Source organism: Talpa occidentalis, unplaced genomic scaffold (assembly GCF_014898055.3).
Source record: "Talpa occidentalis isolate TD23 unplaced genomic scaffold, MPIMG_talOcc4v2.1 talOcc4.14, whole genome shotgun sequence".
NCBI classification, from domain to species: Eukaryota; Metazoa; Chordata; class Mammalia; order Eulipotyphla; family Talpidae; genus Talpa; species Talpa occidentalis.
The window spans coordinates 87,088,272-87,113,287 of record NW_023601433.1 but is presented as its reverse complement, the minus strand read 5'-3'; the positions used below and the strand labels follow the sequence as shown (position 1 = coordinate 87,113,287).

The 25,016-nt window shown below is 40.8% G+C and overlaps 1 protein-coding gene across 4 annotated transcripts in view; it reads right to left on the bottom strand.

The window, feature by feature from the left end:
• KNTC1 (kinetochore associated 1) overlaps positions 1–25,016 on the bottom strand; it is a 67,797-nt gene that overhangs the window by 38,535 nt on the left and 4,246 nt on the right. For 3 of the 4 annotated variants that reach the window (XM_054695387.1, XM_054695386.1, XM_037511246.2), the window contains exons 2-29: positions 24,546–24,716; positions 20,410–20,530; positions 18,393–18,508; positions 17,979–18,057; positions 17,333–17,410; positions 16,455–16,489; positions 16,102–16,212; positions 14,153–14,246; positions 13,725–13,777; positions 13,410–13,525; positions 12,732–12,786; positions 11,803–11,901; positions 10,523–10,566; positions 10,358–10,423; positions 10,182–10,257; positions 8,505–8,630; positions 8,326–8,415; positions 7,280–7,333; positions 5,046–5,107; positions 4,325–4,436; positions 3,815–3,958; positions 3,562–3,618; positions 3,367–3,468; positions 2,851–2,970; positions 2,329–2,472; positions 1,719–1,817; positions 976–1,079; positions 174–273 (exon numbers count right to left, since the gene is read on the bottom strand). In XM_054695387.1, coding sequence (XP_054551362.1) covers positions 174–273; positions 976–1,079; positions 1,719–1,817; positions 2,329–2,472; positions 2,851–2,970; positions 3,367–3,468; positions 3,562–3,618; positions 3,815–3,958; positions 4,325–4,436; positions 5,046–5,107; positions 7,280–7,333; positions 8,326–8,415; positions 8,505–8,630; positions 10,182–10,257; positions 10,358–10,423; positions 10,523–10,566; positions 11,803–11,901; positions 12,732–12,786; positions 13,410–13,525; positions 13,725–13,777; positions 14,153–14,246; positions 16,102–16,212; positions 16,455–16,489; positions 17,333–17,410; positions 17,979–18,057; positions 18,393–18,508; positions 20,410–20,530; positions 24,546–24,674 — 2,586 coding nt within the window. In that variant the 5' untranslated portion in view covers positions 24,675–24,716. The remainder of the gene's footprint in view (positions 1–173; positions 274–975; positions 1,080–1,718; positions 1,818–2,328; positions 2,473–2,850; positions 2,971–3,366; positions 3,469–3,561; positions 3,619–3,814; positions 3,959–4,324; positions 4,437–5,045; positions 5,108–7,279; positions 7,334–8,325; positions 8,416–8,504; positions 8,631–10,181; positions 10,258–10,357; positions 10,424–10,522; positions 10,567–11,802; positions 11,902–12,731; positions 12,787–13,409; positions 13,526–13,724; positions 13,778–14,152; positions 14,247–16,101; positions 16,213–16,454; positions 16,490–17,332; positions 17,411–17,978; positions 18,058–18,392; positions 18,509–20,409; positions 20,531–24,545; positions 24,717–25,016) is intronic. The other variant, XM_054695388.1, reaches the window with a different exon arrangement.

The window sequence follows — 25,016 nt, the reverse complement described above, 5'->3', positions numbered from 1 at the left end:
ACAATTTTTTATCCTTATTGCTCTAAACAACCAGTGACCCTACTTACATTCTGAGGTAGAATAACAGAGACACTAGCTCCATTAACCTTTAAGCACATAAAGTCCTCATGGAAATTCCCATGTTGCCTCAGAGAAGGAACAGAGGGTTTACAGAGCACAAGTGGTGTCCTCACCATTATATCCTTGTTTAAGAGATTCACCTCCCTTATTCCATAGCCGCGTAAAAGTTTTTTCATCTCCATTAGTTTGTAACTTTCCTGCAATAATTTGACTCTGAAAATAAAGTTATTATTATTAACATAGATTGTCTTTTTTTTTTTAAGATTTTTTTTTTTTTTAGAGGCATGTTTTATTTATTTATTTTATTTGTTTGTTTGTTTTATTTATACATGCACTGGGTACAGTCAGAAGCGCGGGAGGGTGAGAGAATTCACCAGAGCCAGAGCAGGGAGCAGAGCAGGCAGAAGGACCGAAGTACACTGCTGAGGGGAGCAGCGGGCGGCAGGAGAGGTCTGTGCGCCATGTGGGATCCTCCTCCGGTGGCTGGGGAGCAGCCGGGGATCGAACCGGTACTGCAGAGGCCGTGGGCAGCTTTGCAACCCAGTGCTCAACCGCTGCGCCACCAGGGAGGCCCAACATAGATTGTCTTTTTATAAAATACTAAGGGGCAGGGTGAAGGCTATAAAACCATCAATGTTTTCTTTTTGTGTAGAGAACTGGGGTATAGGCCAGAGGTGTTGAGGGGGGGTGAGAGGATTTACCAGAGACAGAGTGGGGAGCAGAACAGACAGATCTACTGAAATCCACTGCTGAGGGGAGCAGCAGGGAGACAGGAGAGGTCTGCTGCACCATGAGGGTCAGCTCCCTGGCCGTGGACTAAACCCAGGCCTCAGTGGTATTAGCTTGAAGACTCAACCGCTAGAGCACCAGGGAATCCCTTAAACCATCATCACCCTTGCCAGAGAGCACTCTTACTTGGGATGGTCCATTTCTAAGTGCTGCTTCACCAGCTGCTCCACAGCCGCACTCCAGGGCACCACAGCTGCGTACATGATCTTCAGCACAGCATCGAATATGAGCTGCAATGACACACAGTCACCACGAACGGCCCTCAGAGTCACGCTTCATGGGAATGCACAACACCGCCTCGTCTACACCAGAGATCTCACACCTAACCTGGTAGCTTGGGAATATTTTCTTCTATCTGCAGAAGCAGCTATTCCTTGTAATTCTCACAAATATCAGTAAGTTCACCACTAAAAGTCCAATGCTATCCTTCACCCCTCTTTTCCCAAAAAGAGTCATTTTACCATTTAACAAAATTTAGAAAAGTATTTCCTCTGCTGAAAGCTAAGTCATATAGCTCTAGTTCCACTGTCTCTGTGTTTGAAAACATATTTCATGATTTTATTCACATTTTAAAATGGTAGCTAATAACAGTGTGGTCATAATAAATGTTTTTAAATGTTTCAGGGCTTGTCGAGCTATAGAAAAGACTGGAAATATAGGCACCCGAATGTCTGTGGTGGTCTTTTTAGGAGCGCAAGTGAGATTTTTTATTTTCATAATTAACAAATTAGGGTTTTTCTTTCTTTTTCTTCCTTTTTCACATTATACAGATTCTCCTTAACAAATAAACTATGTATAGTGATCAGAAAAAAGGCTTTAAGAAAAGCAGAGGGCAGCAGTCACTCCACACTTGGTTACTCTGCACTCACATCTGTGTCTGACAAACACCCAATGACCGCCATGGCCTTCGCTTCCCACGCTGTCTCAAAGAGCGACGTGGACTTGGAGCTACATCTCTTCAGCAAATCCTAAGGAGGCACAGTCACTTTTTGAAACTGAAACTCTCACGAAAACAAAGTAAACACACAAACAGACACCAACAAACAGCTCTTCTGGGTGGGTAAAATAAACAAAAACTCCTACTTAGCGGTGACAGTTGAACAGCAGTCAAAAACTGCAAAATTGCCAAAATTTGGTCTTCTGTCTCATGTGGTACAGAAAACTTAAAAAGGAAACATTCTTGGAGAGTTTGCGAATAAGACGATCACAGTTTATTCAAGTTGGCAAGGAAAGAACTGCTACTATGCACTGAGTTCATGCTCCTCCTATCTCACAATAACAGTTTGGACAAAATCCTAATTATTACCCCATTTTGCTCAGGGTTGCCAGTCAATTACCAGCAGTGCTAACCAGCATTCTCCACCAATACCATATGCCCCATAAGTCCTAATGGCAAAGCATGGTATTCCACAAAGACGTACACTTAATACAACACACTGAAGAGAAACAAGAAAAGACTTGGTCTAGAAAACACGTCACCTCTATGTACAGTAAGAGAAGTTCTTCCTCTTGCAAGTCATGTTCCCTCATGTAAACTCTTATAAACTTCTCCAGGACAGAAGGGATGAGCTCTGGGGCCAGCACTTTATCAAACATTCGGAACACAATGGTGGTCGTGTTCTCCTGGATGCCGAAAAGAAAAGGCACAAAGGCAACTTTGAGCCACATGGCCGTGATTGAAAAAAAAAAAAAAGGTCTGGGCTTCCCCGGTGGTGCAGCAGTTGAAGACTGGGCTGCGAAGCTGCCCGCAGCCTCTACAGCGTCGGTTCGATCCCGGGCCACCGGCGAGGGTCCCTCATGTCTCTTCTGCAGACCTCTCTTGCCGCGCCCGCTGCTCCCCTCAACAGTGTACTTCATCAGTCTGCCTGTTCTGTTCCCTGCTCTAGCTCTGATGGATTCTCTCACCCTCCCGTGCTTCTGACTGTACCCAGGGCTTGTATAAATAAATAAATAAATCTTTAAATTAAAAAAAAAAAATTTCTAAGAAATCTCGACTTTTACCTTCTCAAAATCAGAGAGAGCCAGTTTGCAGTTGTATTTCCTGTGCAAGGTGATCAACTCCCGCATGTTATTCACCAAAGTCCGTAACTGACAAACTTCCTCTGTGTTTTGATAATCCTTCTAAAACAAAAGCAAGGGTTGCAGTTGCTAATGATGGTCTAGGGTGAAGGGTGATGGGGCCTTTGTGGGTTAGGTCACATGCATCTGCAGAGGTGTGACCTATTCCCCTGAGTCATGTAACCAAATTCAGGATTATAAACCAATTTTACCTCAGTTGAAAAAACAAACAAACAGGAACTTACAGGAAAATAAAAAAAGAAAAAAACTTGATTGATATGCCTTTGAGAACCAATCCCAGGGCCGTGCTGCTAGTGCAGAAAATCCCACTGATGCTATTTAGGAGTATGCTGATAGGCTGTTTTCCTTTGGATAGGTGATAGAGACAAGCAGTGCATTGTAACAAGTTGAAGTGGTAACAGAAGTTTCACTACTAAAAATTCATTTTGCATATCATACCAAGGAAATCCAGTGCCAAGAGGATGCCAATCCCAACTCATTTGGTTTTTCTGCTGTAAAAAATATCTCTGTCAACTGAAGCCCATTTTCTGGCCAGTTTGCCTTTAAAGAAATAATAGAATCCATTAAAAGTAATGTTTTATGCCCTTGGGAATTTTCAAGATAGCTTTTCAGTGCTAATCACACTGTTATTACCTTATCAGTTAATTCAAGGTTCCTGGCTGCCTGCTCCAACCATTTTGCAAGAATTTTCTGAAATAGATAAATCATGTGAAAATAAGATAATCCATAGTGATTTAAATCACCTAAGCGATTTAAAACCTCTATGATAATCTTTCAAAAGATCATGACAATGAACTAACTAACGTTAATGTGACTTCATCTTCACTGAGACAAAGCAGACAATCAAACCGAATCACTGAGAGAGGAAATAGTGAAGGTGTCTTACCTGTCCTTCAGGTATAGTCCTTCTCACAAATGGGATCACATCATTTTTAAGCCAGGGACAAAGCTTTTGCAAAGAGACTGGTGTAGAAATTGAGTTGAGCAAGTGCTCAAGCATTTTCACATCAAATCGGCTTTCAAAGTTTGCCTAGATTACACAGAGAGGGAAATCAAGATTCATCCAACAAATTCAAGCTGACAATCCCCCAGAAGGGACAAGACCTGTTAGAATGTCATTTCAAGAAAGGATTTTCTCATTTAATGAGTCCTAAGGGTGATTTACTCTATGCAAATGATCCAAGTCGGAAGCCACCTAGGAAAGCCCATTAATAAACCACTTAATAAAATGTTGCCATTTGAGCTAAGTTTAGGTTTAGACACTGTTGAGATAAAACACATACCTCCCATTACCCAGTCACATTTCCACCCTGCTAGGTCCCACCGCTAATCCGATCACCTTCTCAGGAGCTATGGAGACATTCAGGGAGAAAAAAAAAAAAGCAGAATGTCTTACCCGATTTCTAAGCCAAAGGTACTGTGCACAAACCAGGTTCCCTTCTCTCAGCTGCAGGAAGATATCCCTCAGATCATCTTCATTATTCAGAAATTCAATCCAAGAACTACCACTGGGAAGGCAAAGAGCAGAAAAAGTTAGTAATTTAAAAAATTTTCAGGTTTTATATCACAACTGGATATCGTTATGCATTTCAACTAATTTTTTCCCCTCAAAATGTAAAAAAATCTCAACAATTATATATTGAAAAGTAAGTTTCTTTTTATCCCAGACCTGTAGAATTACTGCTTTCCCCAGAAGTCATGCTCTATTTCTAGGTCCTTTCTGAGATAGTCACTACATATACAAAAACCATCTTTAATTTTCAACAAATGGGAGTTTTCTCCCCATATACTTAAAAAACTCATTTTATGTTACTTTAGAGCCTGCACCAAATAAGCATATGTAAACCTTTCTTTTTAAGGACTACACAATATTCCCTGAAGTGGGTTTACTATTATTTATTTACTTAGTCCCTGATATATTGAATTTTAGTTTTTTGCTATGCAAGTACCAATTCCATAGATGCAGGAAGTGCCCAAAGTTTAGGCACATTTAGGAAAATCATTTTTCATCAGTCAAGTTCCCAGAAACATGAATTCAATCAGTACGATATTCTTTTATGAATATCCAAACAAATTTGTTTCATAGTCTAAAAATTAGAGATGAGAAATGCAAACACCTGAATTTTTCTGGTCCAAATGCTCCATAAAAAGTGGTCAACTTTGCTTGAGCTTTTAGTACCTAAAAAGAAAGAACTTGATAATGTGAAGGTTGTGTGCAATAATATTAAAATTAAAAGCACAAAAAATTAGGAATCCTGTTTCAGCAGTTTTGCACACATTCTCATTCTATTTCATATTACAGATCAATTTCCATAAACATGACTGCTTTTATTTAACACAACACAAAATACTTGGAATAATGAAAACATCCCTCATCATATTCAACCAAAAAAAAGTGTAAGAGAAGAAGGCATTTTCCTATTAGTTGCAGGTGCCCTTCAGATCATTTATAAAGCACTGATTTATAAATGCCTTTATGGTAAAGGATAGCTGGATTATACCAAACAATTACTTTGAGAGATGTTAAGAAATACACACGCACAAGTGTGTGTCTGTGGCACTATCATAACCATCATCACAGTTTACATTTATTTGAGCCACTATGCAGTTTATAGAAATTATTTGCCCTCAGAACAATCCTATAAAATACCACTACTATTCTTGTTTTACAGATAAGGAAACAAGTATTAAAACAAATTGTTCTTATTATGTCAGGCACTCAGATGCCTGAAAAATGATTTTCAAATGCTGCCTGTGTTGCAGGTGGTGTGAGTCCACGAAGAATGAAATGACAGATGGCCTGCTGACAAATGAGACATTACTGAATCCAGTCTCCCTTTTTGCTACCAGGTCTGCCAAATTTCTTCCTCTTAAAAGAGGAGCCTTTATCAGTATTCAACGCCATCCTCTGAATACCCCACCAACTTACAGTTTTAGAAACTGTTTCCTCATCTCTACCTTCCATTTCTTTTCAAAGGCTCTCCAAAAATCCATTGAAAGCACTTCACATAATTATTGCTATACCACTGCTCATTTTTTAGTAAAATATAGACGCCATAATATGTTTTAAATTTTTTTAATTAAAAATAAAAACCTTAGGAAAAAAAAAACAAAAACAAATTGTTCTTCTAAATGACACTTGTCCAAAAACAACACACACACAGCGCACAGGCACATGGAAAAAGGCTCATCATCATTTATGAGGGAGATGCCCATCAAAACTACAATGAGGGGCCTCACTCAGTGGCGCAGTGGTTGAGCACTGGGTTGCAAAGCTGCCCGTCAGTCTCTGCAGGGCCGGTTCGATACCCGGCCACCGGAGGAGGGTCCCACATGGCGCGCAGACCTCTCCTGCCGCCCGCTGCTCCCCTCAGCAGTGTGTTTCATCAGTCTGCCTGCTCTGCCCTCCGCTCTGACTCCGGTGAATTCTCTCACCCTCCCGTGCTTCTGACTGTACCTAGTGCTTGTATAAATAAAAAAAAAAAAAAAAAAAAAAAAAACCCACAATGAGAATGCACCTCATATCTCAGTGTCACTAAGATGGCCCAAATGAGTAAGAGCAGTAACAAGTGCTGGCAAGGGTGCGGAGGAAAAGGAAACACATACTCTGAGAATACAGACCAGTGCAGCCCCTACAAAAAGAGTATGGAAGTTCCTCAAAATATTACAAATAGCTCTACCCGATGATCCAGTAAGCCTAATCCTAGGTATCTACCCAAAGAATACTAAGACATAGATTTGAATGAACAGACATACTCCTGCGTTCATCGCAGCACTAGTTACAGCAGTCAAGCTATGGAAACAGCCTCAGTATCCAGCAACAGAGGAGTGGATTAAGATTGGTACATATACAAAATGGAATACTACTCAGCAACAAAAAAGGTGAAATTTTGTCCTTTGCAACAAGATGGATGGAACTGGAGGTGATAACTTTGGATAAAGTAGGTCAGAAGGAGAAAGGCAAATACCAGATGATCTCACACATAAGTGGGATTTTAAAAAACAAAGCAAAGGAACAGATCAAAACAAATGCTTAAAATTCACAGCCAAACTGATGCTACAGGGGCAAGGGGCGGGGAGAGTGATGCGATGGGATTAAAGGGGGAAAGAGGTTGAGTGGACGACAGTGGAAGGTTTTTGGAGCTTCAGTGATGGGAACAACATGAAAATATACATTTGCAGAGGCACGAACCTGTGCCCGACACATACAATGTTATAAACCAACACTACCTCCATAAACATAAGCAAATAAATAACTTGCTCTAGGAAAAAGGAGACTTATCTTGAATGGGAGAACATATTGTAAAGGCACATTCTCACCCAAAATAACCTGTAAACTGAATGCAATTACCTCTTTTAAGCCATCAGAATAGACAGGAACAGTTTTATCTTCTTTCTTCAAAAGCTACGATGAACAATAAGAAACAAGGTTAGAACATTACTGTATTAGGATGTTCATAAAAGATGGATTTTTCTGTGACTTTAAAAGGAAAAAACTATCTTTAGAAATGAAACTGCATTGGGCCTCCCCTGGTGGCACAGGCAGTTAAGCGCCGCACCCTGAAGCTTTCCGCAGCCTCCACAGCGCCGGTTCAATTCCAGCCAGCCGGCGAGGGTCCCACATGGCGTGGCGGACCTCTCCTGTCGTGCCTGCTGCTCCCCTCAGCAGTGTATTTCGTCAGTCTGTCTGTTCTGTTCCCCGCTCTGTCTCCGGTGAATCCTCTCACCCTCCTGCACATCTGGCCTGTACCCTGGTTCTTGTATAAATAAATAAATCTTTAAAAAAAAAAAATGAAAGTGTATTGCTCTCTGAGATAAAAACTGAACACTATATCTTTTTAAAAATCAACATATCTTTAAAGATAGTGCATTTTATAAACAGCTCACAACATTCTGTGCATGTTACTGCCTGTAAACAGGACTCTAACTAGCAATGGCATCAAAGGTCATGGCCAGGAACACACAGCAAAACTGGCATTATTGGGGCCTCCCCAGTGGCGCAGCAGGTTGAGCACAGTGCTGTGAAATCTGTCCGCAACCTCTGCAGCGCAGGTTCGATTCCTGGCTGGCCAGGGAGATACCCACATGGTGCGGCAGACCTCTTCTGTCTCGCCTGCTGCTCCCATCAGCAGTGCTTTCAGTCTGTCTTCCTGTTCTGCTCCCTGCTCTGTCTCTGGAGAATCTTCTTGCCCTCCCATGCCTCTGGCCTGTACCCCAGCTCTTGTATGGATAAATAAATCTTTAAAAAAAAAAAAAAGGCATTCTTTGTAATAGCTACAAAAAAAAAAAAGCACCTTCTAAAAGGTTTATGATGGAAAAAGTTCATTTCTTTTTTTAAAAGCAGTCATTTCTTTTGTGCAAGACAAACCAAAATGTAGAGATGTTAAGAAAACTTACCCTGGCTTTGGCATAACTGAGCATTTCCTGGGTCGTTTCATAGGTTACCCACTGAGCCTCCAGACAGTAGTTCACCACGAACTCATCATCCTGTTTCACAAATGCCAGACACAGTGAGAAGCCTGAATGTGGCCCAATCCAGCAGCCCCAGCACTCTCTACATGGGGGGGAACACACACCTGAATCTTACATAGGTTTTCCTTAGCTTCATCTACAAGGTCCTGCCACCTGCACTGCTCGCTGGTGTCCACAGAAGTCAAAGCTAATTTCTCCAGGATATCATTTGCTTTTACCTTGTAAACAAGCTGGAACATGAACACACCACATCAAGCAACGTAAGGCACAATAATGCTTGTGGATGATTTCCCGGACTGCATGCAACAAACTGATATGAAAAGTGAATCCTCATGTATCAGAGACTGTTGAGGAGGTAACATGTAGGTAACTGAAAGGTAATCCAGGTGATGAAGAGTGATTTCTATTGAGTCCTTATTAAATGTGTCAAGCAGTATACTAAGAGCTTTAAGTGCATGAGCTTATGTAATTCTCATAAAAACCTAAGTGAGGATGTACATGCCATCCTAACCCAAGGGGTCAGCACTAAAACCCCCACTTTGCAATCAGGGACATTGACACTAGAGAGTAAGTAATGTGTGACATGACACAGTTCCAAAGCAGTGGCACTGGTGTCAAAAGATGACCATACAATGGACTCCAGTCAGGCTCCCCCCGTCATTACTCCCCAGGATTTTTCAAGGGATGCCCTTGACCTAGCAGACAAATCCAGCATCTTTCTGGTTCTATATTTGACTTTGTCTGTAGAACCTGAAGCTGCTGCTTGCGCCCCACTGACCTGGCAAGTTTCTCCCTCTTTGGTTTCTATGATTGTACATTCCTGTGCTTTCCTTCCTCTGCTTCTTCCCAAATATATTTTTAGTCTATTTTCCTCTAGCCCCCACATGCTGGTGCCCCTTGATCTCATCTATGGCTCTTTTCTCACCCTACACATGGCCTGAGTCATTTCCCCAGTGTCAGCTGTCTAGATTTAGCTCACCTCACAAGATCCCTTACGGCTTCTGCCGTGTAAAAGAAGCATCTTTTACTCCTCACCAGCTCTCCCCCTTTCAGGGGATGCCATCCAGCTAAAATGCCAAGCCAGCCGCGCTTGTCTGTTCCCTGCACGCATCCCTGCCCTGACTGGATCACCACACCCGACCGCATCCCCTCCCGCCTGCCCCTCTCACCAGCTCTTGCTCGCACAGCACGCCTCACTGCTCTTGGTCCAGTCACCCAGACAGAGTCTCCCAGCTGGTCTTTGCATGCCCAGATTTGCCCTTCTCTAAACAATTCTCCCTCTTTATAAAAAATGACAGCTGAATCAAGACATTCTCCTGCCTAAAATGCTCAGTAGCTCCCCAACACCAGCAAATAAAATCTAAATCCTCTGCGAAGCATTGAGGAACCTCCAGGCATTGACCCTCAACTTCATCATCACCTCCACTCATGCCTTCACATATATAACCCACCTCCAGTCCCACCTGAGTACTAGGAATTCCTGGAAGCACCACAGACCTCCCCGTCCTTTATTTATGCTGTCCTTATCCCTCGAATTCCCTTCCTCTCTTTCTGGACTATCCAGAACATCTTCAAGATCTGAGATAAAAATTTACCTCCTCAGTGGAATCTCCCCACCCCACCATGGGACAATGTTCCCTCTGAATCCCTGCTCTACCTTGGCCTTATCTTAGTCATGGGCTGGTCGCACTAAATTGCAATTGTTTTGTGTGTTCGTCTCCCCAGCCTCTTATACCCAAGGAGACATTTGTGCGATGGGAAGTGAATCCATGAATAATTACCTCCACATCTAGTCCAAACTGAATGGCAAAGCTCTCAGCTTCCGCAAATCTGTGTTTGTGCAGTAACCGACTCAACCTGTTGAGGAGAAAAAGAGATTTGGGTAAAAGCTTCAATTATCAGGGAATTTGAGTTTTTCATTAATGGGTAAGGCTTAAAAAAATGGGAAGCTGGTTACCTATTTTCTGGTAAAGCTTCTGTAAGACATCTGAGGACTAAAACAGACACTGAGTCTTCAGATGGTCTGAAAAAAAAATTTTCTGAAGTTTATCTGTCACTTAACAAGTAAATGGAACAAAGCTATTACTTAACAACTTATCTGATAAAGTAAAACATGACCTACTGTGGATCACTTTTGTAAATTCCTTCCAGAAGATATATGGTATCCTACAACAACAGCAAAAGCATATTTAAAATTGGAATAAAAAAATAATTCATCATATAGTTACCAGAGCAGGAATTGTCCATTAGTGGATTCTAAAAAACAGTGGGAGAAACTATTGGGCAAATAGTCTATTAGTCTCAAGAAAGCACGACAGAAACACCTTACTAGTTACAAAAGGGCTGATGCACCTGTACCATGGAGAAATTGGGCAAAAGCGCCATATCCCGCTGATCAAATTTTTTTTTAAAGATTTATTTATTTATACATACAATAATGGGGGTATAGGCCAGAAGTGTGAGGGGTAAGAGGATTCACCAGAGCCAGAAGAGAACAGAACAGGCAGACTGACTGAAATACACTGCTGAGGGGAGCAGTGGGAAAGTCAGGATAGGTCTGCTGCGCCATGTGGGTTGCTCCCTGGCCGGGGATCGAACTCGTGCTGCAGTGGCTGCGGTAAGCTTCATAGGTTGCATCTTAACCTCTTGTGCCACCAGGGAGGCCCCCGCAAATCAAATTTACCACCACCAATAACGGGGCAAATGGACATTAGCCCCTTAACTCAATGCAGTTAGGACAGTTTTTTGTACTCAGTGTTCTTGCCCCCAAAAAGCCTGGCGTGAATCTGATTGTGAAACAGTCAAACAAATCCAAATAGATTCTACTCCACACAGACTAGGACTTGCGAAAAATGTCAACGTCGTAGGAGACAAAAACTGCTCTAGCCTAAAGGAGTCGACCGTGTGACACGCCAACTAAAGTCGAGGCTGGATCCTGGATCAGGCAAAGAAATAGCTTTAAGGTAAAGAGAGAGCTTTAAGATTTAAATGTGGATGGTGTAATTCATATCAGTGTTGTATTCCTCTTAAAATTTTCTGAGTTCGATTATTGTGTTGTAGAATGATATCCTTCTTAAGTGGGTTGTTTGGGGTGAAGAGAATAGGGGTGCCAAGTAATTTCCAAATGGTTTGGAAAAACTGCATGTGCACGTGTGCGTGTGTATAAAGAGCTGAAACAAATGTAGTAGTGTTTTTTACAAATTTGATTAATTTGCTTTTCTCTGTCTCTTATTTTAATATGAAGACTGACCTTGAGGAAGCATACCTGAGGAGCTCTGATTATAACAAATACAGTGATCAAGCTGGATCTACCCAGGTATTCCACTAGGTTTCACTCATGCTAAACTTAAACACTAATTTCTTTTTTTGTTATAAAGTACTTCAAAATATAATGAAACTTACTGTGCTAATTCCTGTTTGGACCAGAGAAGAAACACCAGATACTTCCAAAGAATAGAGGATTTCCATTGTAGGTAATGAATAAACCATGAAGTTTTTCACCTAAGAAAAAACAGTAAAGCAATTTAATTCAGCAGTCAGTATAAACCTCCGAGCACAAGACAGCACTTCATAAATCAAGGACACAGATTAAAATACTTGGTACAAAGCTAAATGCAGAACATAACTTTGTAAGTAAATCTGTTACATGAGATTATGTTGTACTCCACCTTTCAAATCTTTTGAAGGAAAACCTAGATACCCAAGGTCCATTTTATAATTAGTATTTAAGGTGAATGTAATTCCTTAGAACCAGAACTATATAAGATTACTCTTAAGAAAAGTTTTCTTGGTGATATCTCTATTCTTGAAATGCTACTTAAAATGGGAAGCTGAGATTTATACCCTTTTTTTTTTAAAGATTTTTATTTATTTACTTATTTTTGCATAGAACTGGGGTGTAGGCAGAGGTGTGGGGGGGTGAGAGGATTCACCAGAGACAGAGTGGGAAGATCTACTGAAATACACTGCTGAGGGGAGCAGTGGGCAAGATAGGAGACATCTGCTGCACCACATGGGTCAGATCCCTGGCGAGGGATCAAACTCAGGTTGCAGTGGCTGGACATAGCTTGATAGCACTGAGACTTTAACCCCTGTGCCACCAGGGAAGCCCAATTCTTTTTTTTAAATAGATAAAAGGGCCTGCAGGATTCTTTCTGCTTTGTCAATTATCTCTGTGGCTTAAGAGCTAATATGCTGTGAATACTTTTGTATTAGTTAATGAATTTCTTTTTACATTTTTGAGATACAGTTGACATATAACATTATTTTAGTTTCAGTAATTCATGCTCTTTTATCACATATGGACAAACATGAAAAAAAATTTCTAATACCTTCTTATTAGTAGTAGTTGTCAGAGCTACTAATTTGAGATTTGTAATTCCTTGCCTAAAAGAGAAAAGAGGTTTAAGTGTATTAGATAAGCTTTGCCGACTGTTAGACAAAAGCTAAAACAAAGTGATTCTTGTATAAAAGTTAAAACTGATTCACATAGTGACAATAAACTTGATTTCTGCATGTTCATGGCCTGAGTGGACACTCTTTCTTTTTTTAAAAAAGATTTATTTACTTATGCATACAAGAGCTAGAATACAGTCCAGAGGTGCGGGGGTTGAGAGGATTCACCAGAAACAGAGTGGGAAATAGAACAGGCAGATCTACTGAAATACACCGCTGAGGGCAGCAGCGGGGAAATAGGAGAGGTCTGCTGTGCCATGTGGGCAGATTCCCTGGCCAGCAGGGGATTGAACTTGTGCTGCAGAGGATGCGGATAGCGTCACAGTGCTGTGCTTAACCCACTGAGCTACCAGGGAGGCCCAGACACTCTAATACAATTGCTGGGAGGTTTGTATTGCCTGTTTGTTCTCGATGAATTGGAGCAACAATGAAATTGTGATTTGCCACTAGTGTGTGCTCAGTGTTATTCAAAACACGATACCTAACGAGCAAACAGAGCCAGGCAAGAAACCTGTACCTAACAGTAGGGATATCACTCCAGCATCATAACGTACCAGGTAACTGATGAAGGTGAATCTGCTTCCGTGGTGAGAAGAAACTCTTCCACGGAAAGAGAGGGCCAGTTCCATATGGGAGACAGAGTGTAAACATCCCATAAGCTCAGCACATTCTGCAAAAAACACATTTCCTTTAGTCTGGATGACTAAGAATTTACATTTCAGGATATGTTTTTTGAAATGCATACAGAAATAAACCACAGGATGCAGAATTTGTAAACCACCCTGGCTAAAGCCTGTGTGTTTGCACAATGTTGGACTATTGACATAATACCAAGTAAAAACATTGAAGGAAAATTAACAGAAACATACATCGGTATCAAGAACAAAAAGTAGATTGTCTATCAGCTGGAACTTCTTTGCACCTGCAAAAGAGAGAGTAGGAGGTGTGAGGTTACATTTCTGTATTACACAGAGCCACATATCAACAGTAAACCAAGGTATTTATGGAACGGCAGAACTATATTTAAGCAAAAAGCTGCCATTCTCATTAAATCCTGCTTCTATATCTTAAAATTTTTTAGGTGACACTAAAAGCTAAACCCCATCCCCCCATGGAGAGTAATTACAGTAACATATCAACAACAACAATGGTGATGTAAGGGGGCAATTATCAGATTCATCTGGCTTATTCCAAAGAATGATCTAGTAAATTAGGTCAAATGCCAGACTTAATATATTGACATGGAAATTACAATTCACCAATAATGATCAAAAGTGGTTTCATTAACTTATTTTACCTTTAATAATCTCTGCATCAATAACATTCTTAACTGTCATTCCTTTTCTGGAAGAAACCGGTTCCCATTTTGAGAATGCACAATTGCCAGTTCCCTACAGAAGTGAAAAGGGAACATCAAATGCAAATTTGGTTCTTAACGTCTGTATCCTCCTCCAAGTAGAAACACCTAAGTTGTACTTATTACTCCAAAACATATTTATGTATTCAAGTCCAACAAGCTTTTACCAGTTCCTCTCTTAGCTTGTTTTAAGCAGAACAGAATGGCAAGAATATAGAACTGGTGCTATTTGTTACTGTCACGTGAGTAGTTAATAAGGAGTAGGCACATTCAGGCAATGTGCCCTTAAGACTTAGGGTAGGGTCTCCCTGTTGTCAGCCAGAGAGCTGACCCACATGACGCAGCAGACCTCTCCTGTCTCGCCCACTACTCCCTTTAGCAGTGTATTTCAGTAGATCAGCCTGTTTTGCTCCCCACTCTGTTTCTGGTGGAACTTCTCACCCCCTCCCACCACCTCTGGCTCACACCCCAGTTTTTCTATGCAATAAATAAATATTTAAAAAAAAGACACAGGGTAAACTCTAGACCCCTTCCAGGATATAATATATATATGTGTAGAGGGAACAAGCCTCTGATGAAAATTATTCATTAAAATAATCACAAATATTTGGGCAAAATATAGTTCTAATTATCTGAGACCTTGATGAAATATTAAACTACATATAGAAAATGGGAAAAGGTGACTGTTTAATATATAATACAAATTCAGCAAGTCAAAATGCTGTAATGATACTAAATTTTTTGTCAGCTCCTTGAATAAAATATTACTTGTTTTACTCCCAAATCCGAAGAAATTATGACTAAAGTAATCCCAAGTTACACATAAATAATAAAATGCCACTTTAAAAAAAAAATTATTTATTTATTTTTATGTAGAAGAACTGGGGTGTAGGCCAGAGCTACAGAGAGTGAGAAAAATCACCAGAGAGAGTGGGGAGCAGAACAGGTGAATCTATTGATACACTGCTGAGTGGAACAGTTGGTGAGACAGGAGAGGTCTGCTGCGCCATGGGGGTCAGCTCCCTGGATGGGGATTAAACTCAGGCCTTCATGGTGACAGTGCTAAGACAACCCACAGGCCACGAGGGAGGCCCAAATGCTACTTTTCATATATAACATTAGACATCCCACAGAGTTCTTTCTGACAGCAGTGGGTGAAGGATCCTTCTCAATGCCTTCCTATACAGTTTTCCACTTTACTAATAACATGTACTTGCAAGATGTGAGCTAGACCACACTAAGAATAATGCAGGATCATTTATCAAAGAGAGCTTAAACTAAAGCCCTTTTCCTCCTTAGGACTCTTCTCTAATATAGAGGATATTAACATGGTTTGTCTCAGGGTTCAAGGAACCCATGACCTCAGACAGGAAAAAAAATTACAGCTTTATTTTCACTACTCTCTATCTGAAATTTAACATTTCTTTTAACTATGAATGTGGGCAAAATGACACAGATCAGTAGTACTTCTGACTTTGTCACTGATGGTCATCACACCTCCTGCCACGTGTGTTGTAAAAAAAGCAGTGGGACATAAACAATATTTCAAGACAGCTGCAATGATGTGATTTTTATTACTTTATTTATCTTCGACATTTAATACTGAAAAATCACATTACTGCCAAAACTGCAAGGGTTTTGTTTTTGTTAGTTTTGCCTACCCTTGTAATTAAAAGAAATTCTAAATTTCAGGTGGGGGTTACTAAAAATAAAGACAAGATCTTTTTTCCAATACAGAAACTTAGGTTACTTACTGTGTTAACCTGAGCTTAACTTTATGATTTCTTTGTTTCTGTTAAATATTACAAATGAGTTCATAATTCAACCAAAACTGCTTTAATGAAGGAACTTTGCAGACAACAAAAGTGAAATGTCAGAAAAAGAATTACCCCAATTATCACAGGAATTTCACTAGTTAAATCGCCAGCCACAAGATTGAGACAACCAAGAGGATGATACTTTTCAGTGGAAATAAAACTGGACTTGATTTCTCCTTGTAACTACAAAATTAAAAAAAAAAATCAAGAATGTTACAGCTATACACCACAGTCCAAATTCCTGGGGAAGGTTGACAAAAAACAGTTTATATCAATCAGTTATAAATAGATTTTTAAATAGCAATACTAAAATGTTATCTGCTGGTAAATTCCCAAAATACCAATCAAGACCATTGCGATTCAGAAACACTCTCTTCAACTCACATTCGATGTTTAAGCTTCAAGAAGACAACATGTTTTCTTACCTTCTTTGCGGCATTGAAGTCAGCATTCTCGATTGCTGCATTGGAAAAAGAAAGCAGGCTACAGTATATAGTATTGATCTATAAAATATACAAGTCACCCCTTCTGGGTTAAGGTGAAATTATATACAATCTAGTGAAAAGAACACTGGTCAGAAATTGAGGCAGCGGTGACTTTCCAGGTTTGCCCTTGACCACAGGCTGTGCTCAGGACAACTCCAAGGCTGCCCTCTAGGGCGCAGAATTTCCCCTGACTTTCCCTTACCACGGTTCTTCCTACCAAGAGGGCATTCTCCCAGCTCCTACTCTCCTACTGCTGTTCAAGCTCAGAAGTTCAAGACCTGCGGAGCCATCATCACTTGCTCTCGTCTTGCAGTGTTCCTTCGTGAAACTACGGAGAACTATGTATCTGAAATCTTGTGTATCCCCAGAATCTTGCATTTTCTTGGCATGTAGCAAATTAATTCTTTTGTTGTTGTTGAATATATTCCCTGCTCCCACTCCTCAATCTCTCTCAGCTCAGAGGGACATAAAGTCACAGCACTCACTCAGCACAAGCGCAGATTTTTGCTCTGTTCCCTTAGCGCTCAATCACTTGGGTTTCCAGGTTCATTCCCTCAAAACACAGCTATTTATTACTGTACTAGGTTTGTCTTGTTTTCCCAACTGAGCTATAAACTCCCCGAAGGCTATGAACAAACTAGATTTCTTTGGATTCTCTAGCAGCCTGAACAGCACAGAAGTAGATGACAAATACTCGAAATTATACTGAGTATCATAGAACGCAATAAAGAGAAATATTCTTAAAGAAAATACTTTAAAGTTAACCTAGAAAAATAAGAAATATAGCTTCAAATCAATAACAATGATGCATTACTTACCTTGTTGAATTCCTACAAGCTGGAGGTTTGTAATATAAAAAAATCCACTGCTTGTCAGAAGCAGCATGGAATAGGAACCTATTAAAATAAAATTGAACCCAGTTTTTCTAAATGGATACAAAATTGAGCCCAGTATCTGGAATTAGCTTAACAGTATGTCAATTTGCTCACTTAAATTCTAATTATCAGTAATATAGTAGTGATATAGTTAAGGCTTATTTATAAAGAATTGGTAAGTTACTTGCAAAAACAATGTTAACTTCTTTGAGGTTTTTATTAAAAAAACTTTTTTTTCCAAGAAAATAATCTTAAGATGTATCAAAATAAATTAAGGTTTGGCTAACATTGCTGAAGTAAAAATGTGACAAATATGTCAAAACCCAAAAAGGCATTTTTAAAAAATTTAAGATCTCCTTGATGATCTACAGAACTCACAAAAACATAAAAATTAGTTTAGAATAATGCATGTAGGAAAAGCGTATTTTAACCCCTGAAAAGAGTTAAAAAACATGTTACAGTGATGTTAATTGCATCAGTAGAAAACTTAATATTGTATAAGTAGTACAATGATGAATTTATACAATGTATTAACTATAACCCGATTTTTCAATCAAGTATCAAGCAGAAGCCATTCCAAAAAATTTACCTTCACTTGAATCATCTTTCTCAATAACAAGACTCTGGTAAGTGCGTTGCTTCTCATCATCAGTCTTCTGAACAAATGCCTAATTGCAAAATAATTTCAAGTGATAAAATTAAACCCCCCCAAAAATATAATCAAGTCTTATATTCTTCAAGCCCAAGGGTTAACAACTAAATTAGCAATAATTCCACCTATATACCAAACATTTTAATTTTAAAGTGGACAATCCTACTGTTTATATCTTTGAAGCTCAATTTATCAGTTATGCATTTACCCCCTGCGTCTCTAAGGTACGATTCTTCAATGTAAAGAAACATCCTTTTAACTGAAAGCAAAGTAACGGTTTTTCTGGAGTTTTAGGTGTTTTCAGAGATCATTAGAATTGAAGAGAAAATGAAAAACATAGCAGGGTCTTACGGTAGTGAGTAAGGTTTGCTTTGAGGTTACATGAATGAGATGTAAGTTGCCACTTCTTTCCCCAACCAAAAGAAACTTTCCTTCTTGACAAAGGCCAACTACATCCACTTCAGTATCTGAAAATTTAAAGTCAAAGTTACAAGCTTACTTCGAAAGTGTCTCTTTCAATACAAAAAAATCACAAATTTCGTCATTAAAAATCAACTACTTAAGCTTCTTTTAAATATTTCAAAAATGTGGGGATTGAGGTAAAAAAGATGCCACTGACTCTCATTCAGACAACAAATATTTACTGAGTGCTTATTATTTGCTAAGTATTGTTCCAGGCTTTTTGCATAAATTGAGAGTAATAAAAGATTTCATGGAACTCACATTCTAAGGCAGAAACAGATGATAAACAATTCACATGATAAATTATATGACATGTAAGAAAACAAAGGAAAAGTAAAGCCCGGTAAGAGCTCAGAAGAGGCATACAAATCACTGAGGACAGTGCTCTTCCCAAGGTGCAGAAGTTATCGTTTACGCAATAGCAAAAAGGCTAAGGGGAGTGAAATGGAAGCAGAGGGGGAAAAGTAAGAAACAAGGGAATTATTGTGATGGAATACTACGCAGCTATAAAAAAATGATAAACTTTTGCCATATGCGACAACATGGGCAGAACTGGAAGGGAAGAAAATACTAAGCAAAATAAGTCAGAAGAAGAAAAATACTGGTTTCACTCATTTGTGAAATACAGAGAAACAACAAAGGGTCAAATTCAAACCAAGAACAAACCCTAGAAATCTGCAGAATTGAGGCTACTAGAGAGGGAATGGGGAGGTAGGGAGCCCAATGGACTATAGTAGAGGACTATGGGTCTTCTTGGTGGTGGGTGTGGTATGGTAACATACATCTGAAGAGATGTGAACCTGTACCTCTGAATCATATACTGGGTTGTAAACCATTGTTAGTTCAATCAAAAAAAAAGTGTAAATGGCTTCTGAAGGAGAATTATTCAGCAGTAAATATTTTTTACAAATGTACTATATACTAACACACTACGATTTCTTAGTGAAAACGTGAGTCTTATGACTGATCCAGATAGATATAACAAATTCCACAAAACATGAGTTTCTTGCCTCCATATATCCATCAAGACTTGTGTTCTCAAAAGCATGCCTTCTGATTCCTTGTCATTTGTTTCAGTTCTCATGAAAACACCTCAACAATCAGCCTTTCTCAAAATTTCTACTCAAGGCAGAAAAGGTTTTTGCAATATTTTCACCTGTTTCTCAGCACAATCACTGACCTGTCCCCACATTTATCCTCCCGAGATTAGATGAGGTTGGCCACATTCAGAGTAGTGTGGCTGCCGACTAATTTACTCATATCCATGTTGGTGTAAACTTGAAACCCTCTAACTCAATGAATTCCTAACTATTGGGGCCTCCCTGGTGGTGCAGCAGTTGAGCGCTGGTTTGCGAAGCTGCCCGCAGCCTCTGCAGCGCCTGTTTGAGCCCCGGCTGCTCCCCAGCCACCAGAGGAGGGTCCCACATGGCGCGCAGACCTCTCCTGCCACCCGCTGCTCCCCTCAGCAGTGTACTTCGGTCCTTCTGCCTGCTCTGCTCCCCGCTCTGGCTCTGGTGAATTCTCTCACCCTCCCACGCTTCTGACTGTACCCAGTGCTTGTATAAATAAATAAATCTTTGAAAAAAAAAAAACTTAAAAAAAGAATTCAAATATCTGTTGATTTCAAAATTATGTACAAGATTCAGGACTGTTTTCTACAGTCTTATAACACAAAACCATGCAATTCAAGTGTATGTCTCGCCTGAGACTTATAGAGAGAAGGGTTTATCTCAGCATCTTTTGTGTTTAGCACTCAACACAAAAAGGGCACTCAAGATCAACTTCTTTAAATTAGTTCAGTCTCAAGTCTTAAAAATAATGGGGCAAAGAAAAGACAAAGTGATAGAAACTGGTAGCAAAATACATTTGACTTCCAATTAATTTTATTGCTTGACATTCGACTTACCAAATATAAGATGCAACTGAAGTGACCTACAAGTGCTGTCCAGCAATATCACCGACTGGTCGGCTACAACAATAAACCCATCATTTAAGCTGCTCGCTTGTATTTTTGGATTGAAAGAGGCCTGTGAGAGGGAAAAGCATGAGGGAAACAAAACATTTTTGGTAGGCCCTTAACTGAGTCTCAACAGCTAACCTACATGGTGTGTACTAAACATGTACAGAGCCTTTCCTTGTCATTGATCCCTAGACAATACAGTTAACGACTCTCTATAGGAGATACATTGTGTTGGGTCTGATAGCTGGTCTAGACATGACTTAAGTATGTGAGAGGTTGTGCAGAGCTGACATGCAAATACTATGCCACTGTATATAAGGGTCTTAAGCATTTGAGGATCTGGTATCACCGGGTGTCCTGGAACCAATCTCCTGCTGACACAGAGGGTTGGCTGTACTTATCAATAGTGTCATCATACTCCAGAGCATCCATCTTAAGCCCGTATTTTATTTCTAATTTCTCTTTGTAAGGTATATCCTGAATGCATCTAGGGCCCAAGATAAGAGTCCAAGATTGCGAGGGATGGGTGAAGGATCCCAGTGTACAAGCCTGGGGCCAGCAGGCCTCCTGCAGGAATGAGCCAATGCTGGCATAAAGTCTGTGTCTGGGATGCAACAGGGAAGTCATGTGGGTCACTGTGAGCCAGAAGGGACACCCCTGCACAAATTAAAGAGAGCAGAACCCACCAGGATACTGTGGGAGACTCGAGCAGTGGGAATGCCTGCCTGCCTGCCGTGGTCACACCTTCCAAAGTATCAAGAAAACCTGGATCTTTATGGGAAATGTTCGAACTTTAAAATATTGGCAGGTAAGTCAACATTTTTCAAAACACTATGCAAGCCCATGAGTCTCCAGAGCTTCAGCTCCCGTAGCTTAGATCTTCCCACACACACTTCTGCCTTGAAGTAGCCGGGCAGTGCAGTGGTTGCGAATGCCCATTCGCTAGCTAAGTAATTTTGGGCAAATGCCTCAGGATTTCCCCGTAAACAATGGTGACGATAACAAGACCCACCACACCAACTTGGATGGAGAAGAAATGGATGCACGGAAAAGGCGCAGAGGAGAGCCTCGCACCGGGATAGCACTGTAAATGTTGGCTGCACTTACTCTTCCCTGACAAACTAAGCCAATCACCTCATTGTGTGCCCATGTCAGTGGTCCTTTTCTCCAGGTGTAATTCTGGAAAAGTCTACATTCTGATCTCTCTTAGAAGTTTTTTCAAAAGATTTATTTTTATTTATGCATACAAGAACTGGGGGGTAGGCCAGAGGTATGAGGAGTGAGAGGATTCACTAGAGACAGAGTGGGGAGCAGAACAGGCAGATCTACTGAAATACACTGCTGAGGGGAGCAGCGGGTGAGTCAGGAGAGGTCTGCTGCGCCATGTGGGTCAGCTCCCTGGCCGGGGATCGAACTCACGCTGTGCTGGATGCGGACAGCTCCATAGTGCAGAGACTTAACTAACCCTGTGCCACCAGGGAGGCCCTCTCTCAGACATTTTAAAATTGCTTCCCTGACTAATGATAAGTCACAACACGCACTGCAAAAGAACTATGCTATCCCTCCCAGGAACTGACTGGCTGTTCTCTCTGCCTGGATCGCTCTCCCCTGCCCCTCTCCATTATCATCATCATCTCTGCACAGTCTCCTAACCAGCACAGTCTAAACAGCCACATGTTGTCATTTAATTTTCTTTGACTCTTCTCCCTTCTGTGTCTGGAAAAATTCCTATCTTCAAATCCATCTCAAATGCTTCCTGGTCTGTGAAGTCTTCCCTGCAGCCACCCCAGGGAGTTATAGAAGCCCTCCCCCGGTTCACAGCTTCTCAAGATGTGGCTCTTAGGCCTACTTGATGATAATTTTCTGAAAATTACTTGACTATCCGCTCACTTTCAAAATGAAACTCAGTTATTTAATATCAGGACGAGACTATCTTTAAAAATGTGGCTTTATGTCCATGGCTGACATTGATAAAGGCCAGAGGACACTGCTTCTTACCATCCAAGTCCCTGCTTGGATGGGGTGGCCCCCAGGGAAAGGGGAGCTTCCAGGTTCCCTGCCCCACCCAAGGAAAGGTGGAGCTGAGCAGGGAGAAGCTGGAGAGAAGGAAGAAGGAAGAAGAACAAGGAGGAGGCCTGGAGGAGGCGCAGAGAGACGTGAAGAAACTGCACTTGTGTCTCAGCCATGGACTTGGAAGATGGAAGGAGACAGCTGAAACGGACGGGGCGGGGTGGGGTAAACAATGCCAGTGTTTATCTTGAATTCGATTTTAATTTTTCTTATCCGGCTCCTTCTGCCCCTTTCCTACGTGTCCCCACCAGAACGCGCTTTAGAGAATTAAATGCTATATTGTCTTACTAGGGTCCCTGGGTTCTATTACTGTGACTGAAGATCATTTGTACAGAAACCTTTACTTACCAAGATCATCAATACATTATCAGAAACAATTACTAAAAAGGAAAATCTAGACTAAAAAAAATCTTAACAGCACTACTTTCTATAAGAGGCAAAAAATAAGGTTTCAAGGAAAATAGTGGAATTTTTTTTTTTTAATTAAAATGGGGCCTCGGTGGCACAAGGGGTTGGGGCAACCTATGAAGCTATCTGTGGCCACTGTGGCACGAGTTTGATCCCTGGCAAGGGGTCTACCCATATGGTGCAGCAGACCTCTCCTGCCTCTCCGCTGCTCCTTCCCCTCAGCAGTGTGTTTCATTCAATCCACCTGTTCTGCTCCCCAATCCGTCTCTGGTGAAACCTCTCACCCCCTGCACTTCTGGCCTGTACCCAGTTCTTGTTTATATAAATAAATCTTTAAAAAATACTAATAATTAATTAATTAATTAATTAAAACGGAGAAAGAAATGCATGGAAAGGATAAAACTCAACTCTAGCAGAGTCCTTACCATGGGGGTGGTGTGGGGGAAGAGCCTGTGATCAGGAAAGGCCCCCAGGGTTTATTATAAAGTTTTATTTCCTAAACCTATGGTAGATATTCTTTGTATCATTTTATTTTTTTTTCCTTCAGGTGCTTTATCCTTATTTTATAATTTAATTTAATTTTATATATATTTTACATCATTCTTCCTTTTTATACAATGCATGCTTTCTCCTCTCAGGCATAGTCCCTCCAAAATTTCTATCACCAACTCACCAGTGCACCATCATAGTCCCCTGCATAAGAACACATTCCCTCCCCTGTTTTGATTCCTCTTCCTCCTCCACACCTGCAGAGTATCTCTGATTGATAGTTAGTTGCCTGTTTATTTTGTTTTTTAATTTTTTTTTTTCCTGGCCCCTTATTTGATTCCCCTATACATTCTGCATGTCCAAAATGTCAACAGGAGCTATGAAAAATCCTACTTTGGAAATAGCAAATGGAAATTTCAAGTAATTTGAGAGTGAAACTTGACTTCTTTAGAAAGTGCTATATTCAGGCCTCCCCGGTGGCGCAAGGGGTTGAACGCAGCACTGTGAAGCTGTCCGCAGCCTCTGCAGCACAGGTTCGATTCCCGGCCAGCCAGGGAGAGTCCCACATGGCACAGCAGACTTCTCCTGCCCCGTCCGCTTCTCCCCTCAGCAGTGTTTTTGGTCCGTCTGCCTGTTCTGCTCCCTGCTCTGTCTCTGGTGAATTCTCTCACCCTCCAGTGCTTCTGGCCTGTACCCCAGTTCTTGTATAAATAAATAAATCTTTAAAAAACAAAAAAATGCTATATTCATTCATAAAACATGGGTCATCCAGCTACTTGGCCCCCCGAAGCACTTAGTACCCATTATGTGAATAAAAACAGCAGCATAATTGTTACCTTTTCAGAGCCTCCCTGGTGGCACAGGGGTTGAGATGCAAAGCAATCAGCAGCCACTGCAGCCCAAGTTCAATTCCCGGCCAGCCGGGGAGCAACCCACATGGTGCAGCAGACCTCTCCTGACTCCCCCGCTGCTCCCCTCAGCTGTGTACTTCAGTCAATCTGCCTGTTCTGTTCCCCACTCTGTCTCTAGTGAATCCTCTCACCACCCACACCTCTGGCCTGTACCCCAGCTCTTGTATGCATAAATAAATAAATCTTTAAAAAAAAAATCGTTACCTTTTCCGAGGAGATCTTCGCTAGTAAATCTACTTGATATAAAGCAGTTCCATGTTCTTTTCTTGAACCAACACTGAGGTACCCACTTCCTGTATCATCACTTGTTAGCAGCTCAATATCGTTCCACATGTTCCTCAGATTGTGTTCCTAAGTCAGGAACCACTGCCTTCCCTGTGACAAAAACAAAATTACAGACCAAATCATACTGCTGCAGAGTGCAGTTCCTTGAGAAATAAAATGACTTATGCAAAAATAATAAGTATTTATTGTGGAGGTATGATTTAATACAGTTAAAACTTAGTGTCTCTGCACTTTGCTAAGTTAAACAATGCTGGGAGACACAAGATAGCTAAGGAAGGGAAACTATAGAATCTCCACGGGAACCTGGCCATGGGGCCACATGGCCAATGGGGGCCATCTAGATTCCCAGCAAACGAATCCAGCAGGACACCTCCAAAGCAGAAGGCCCAG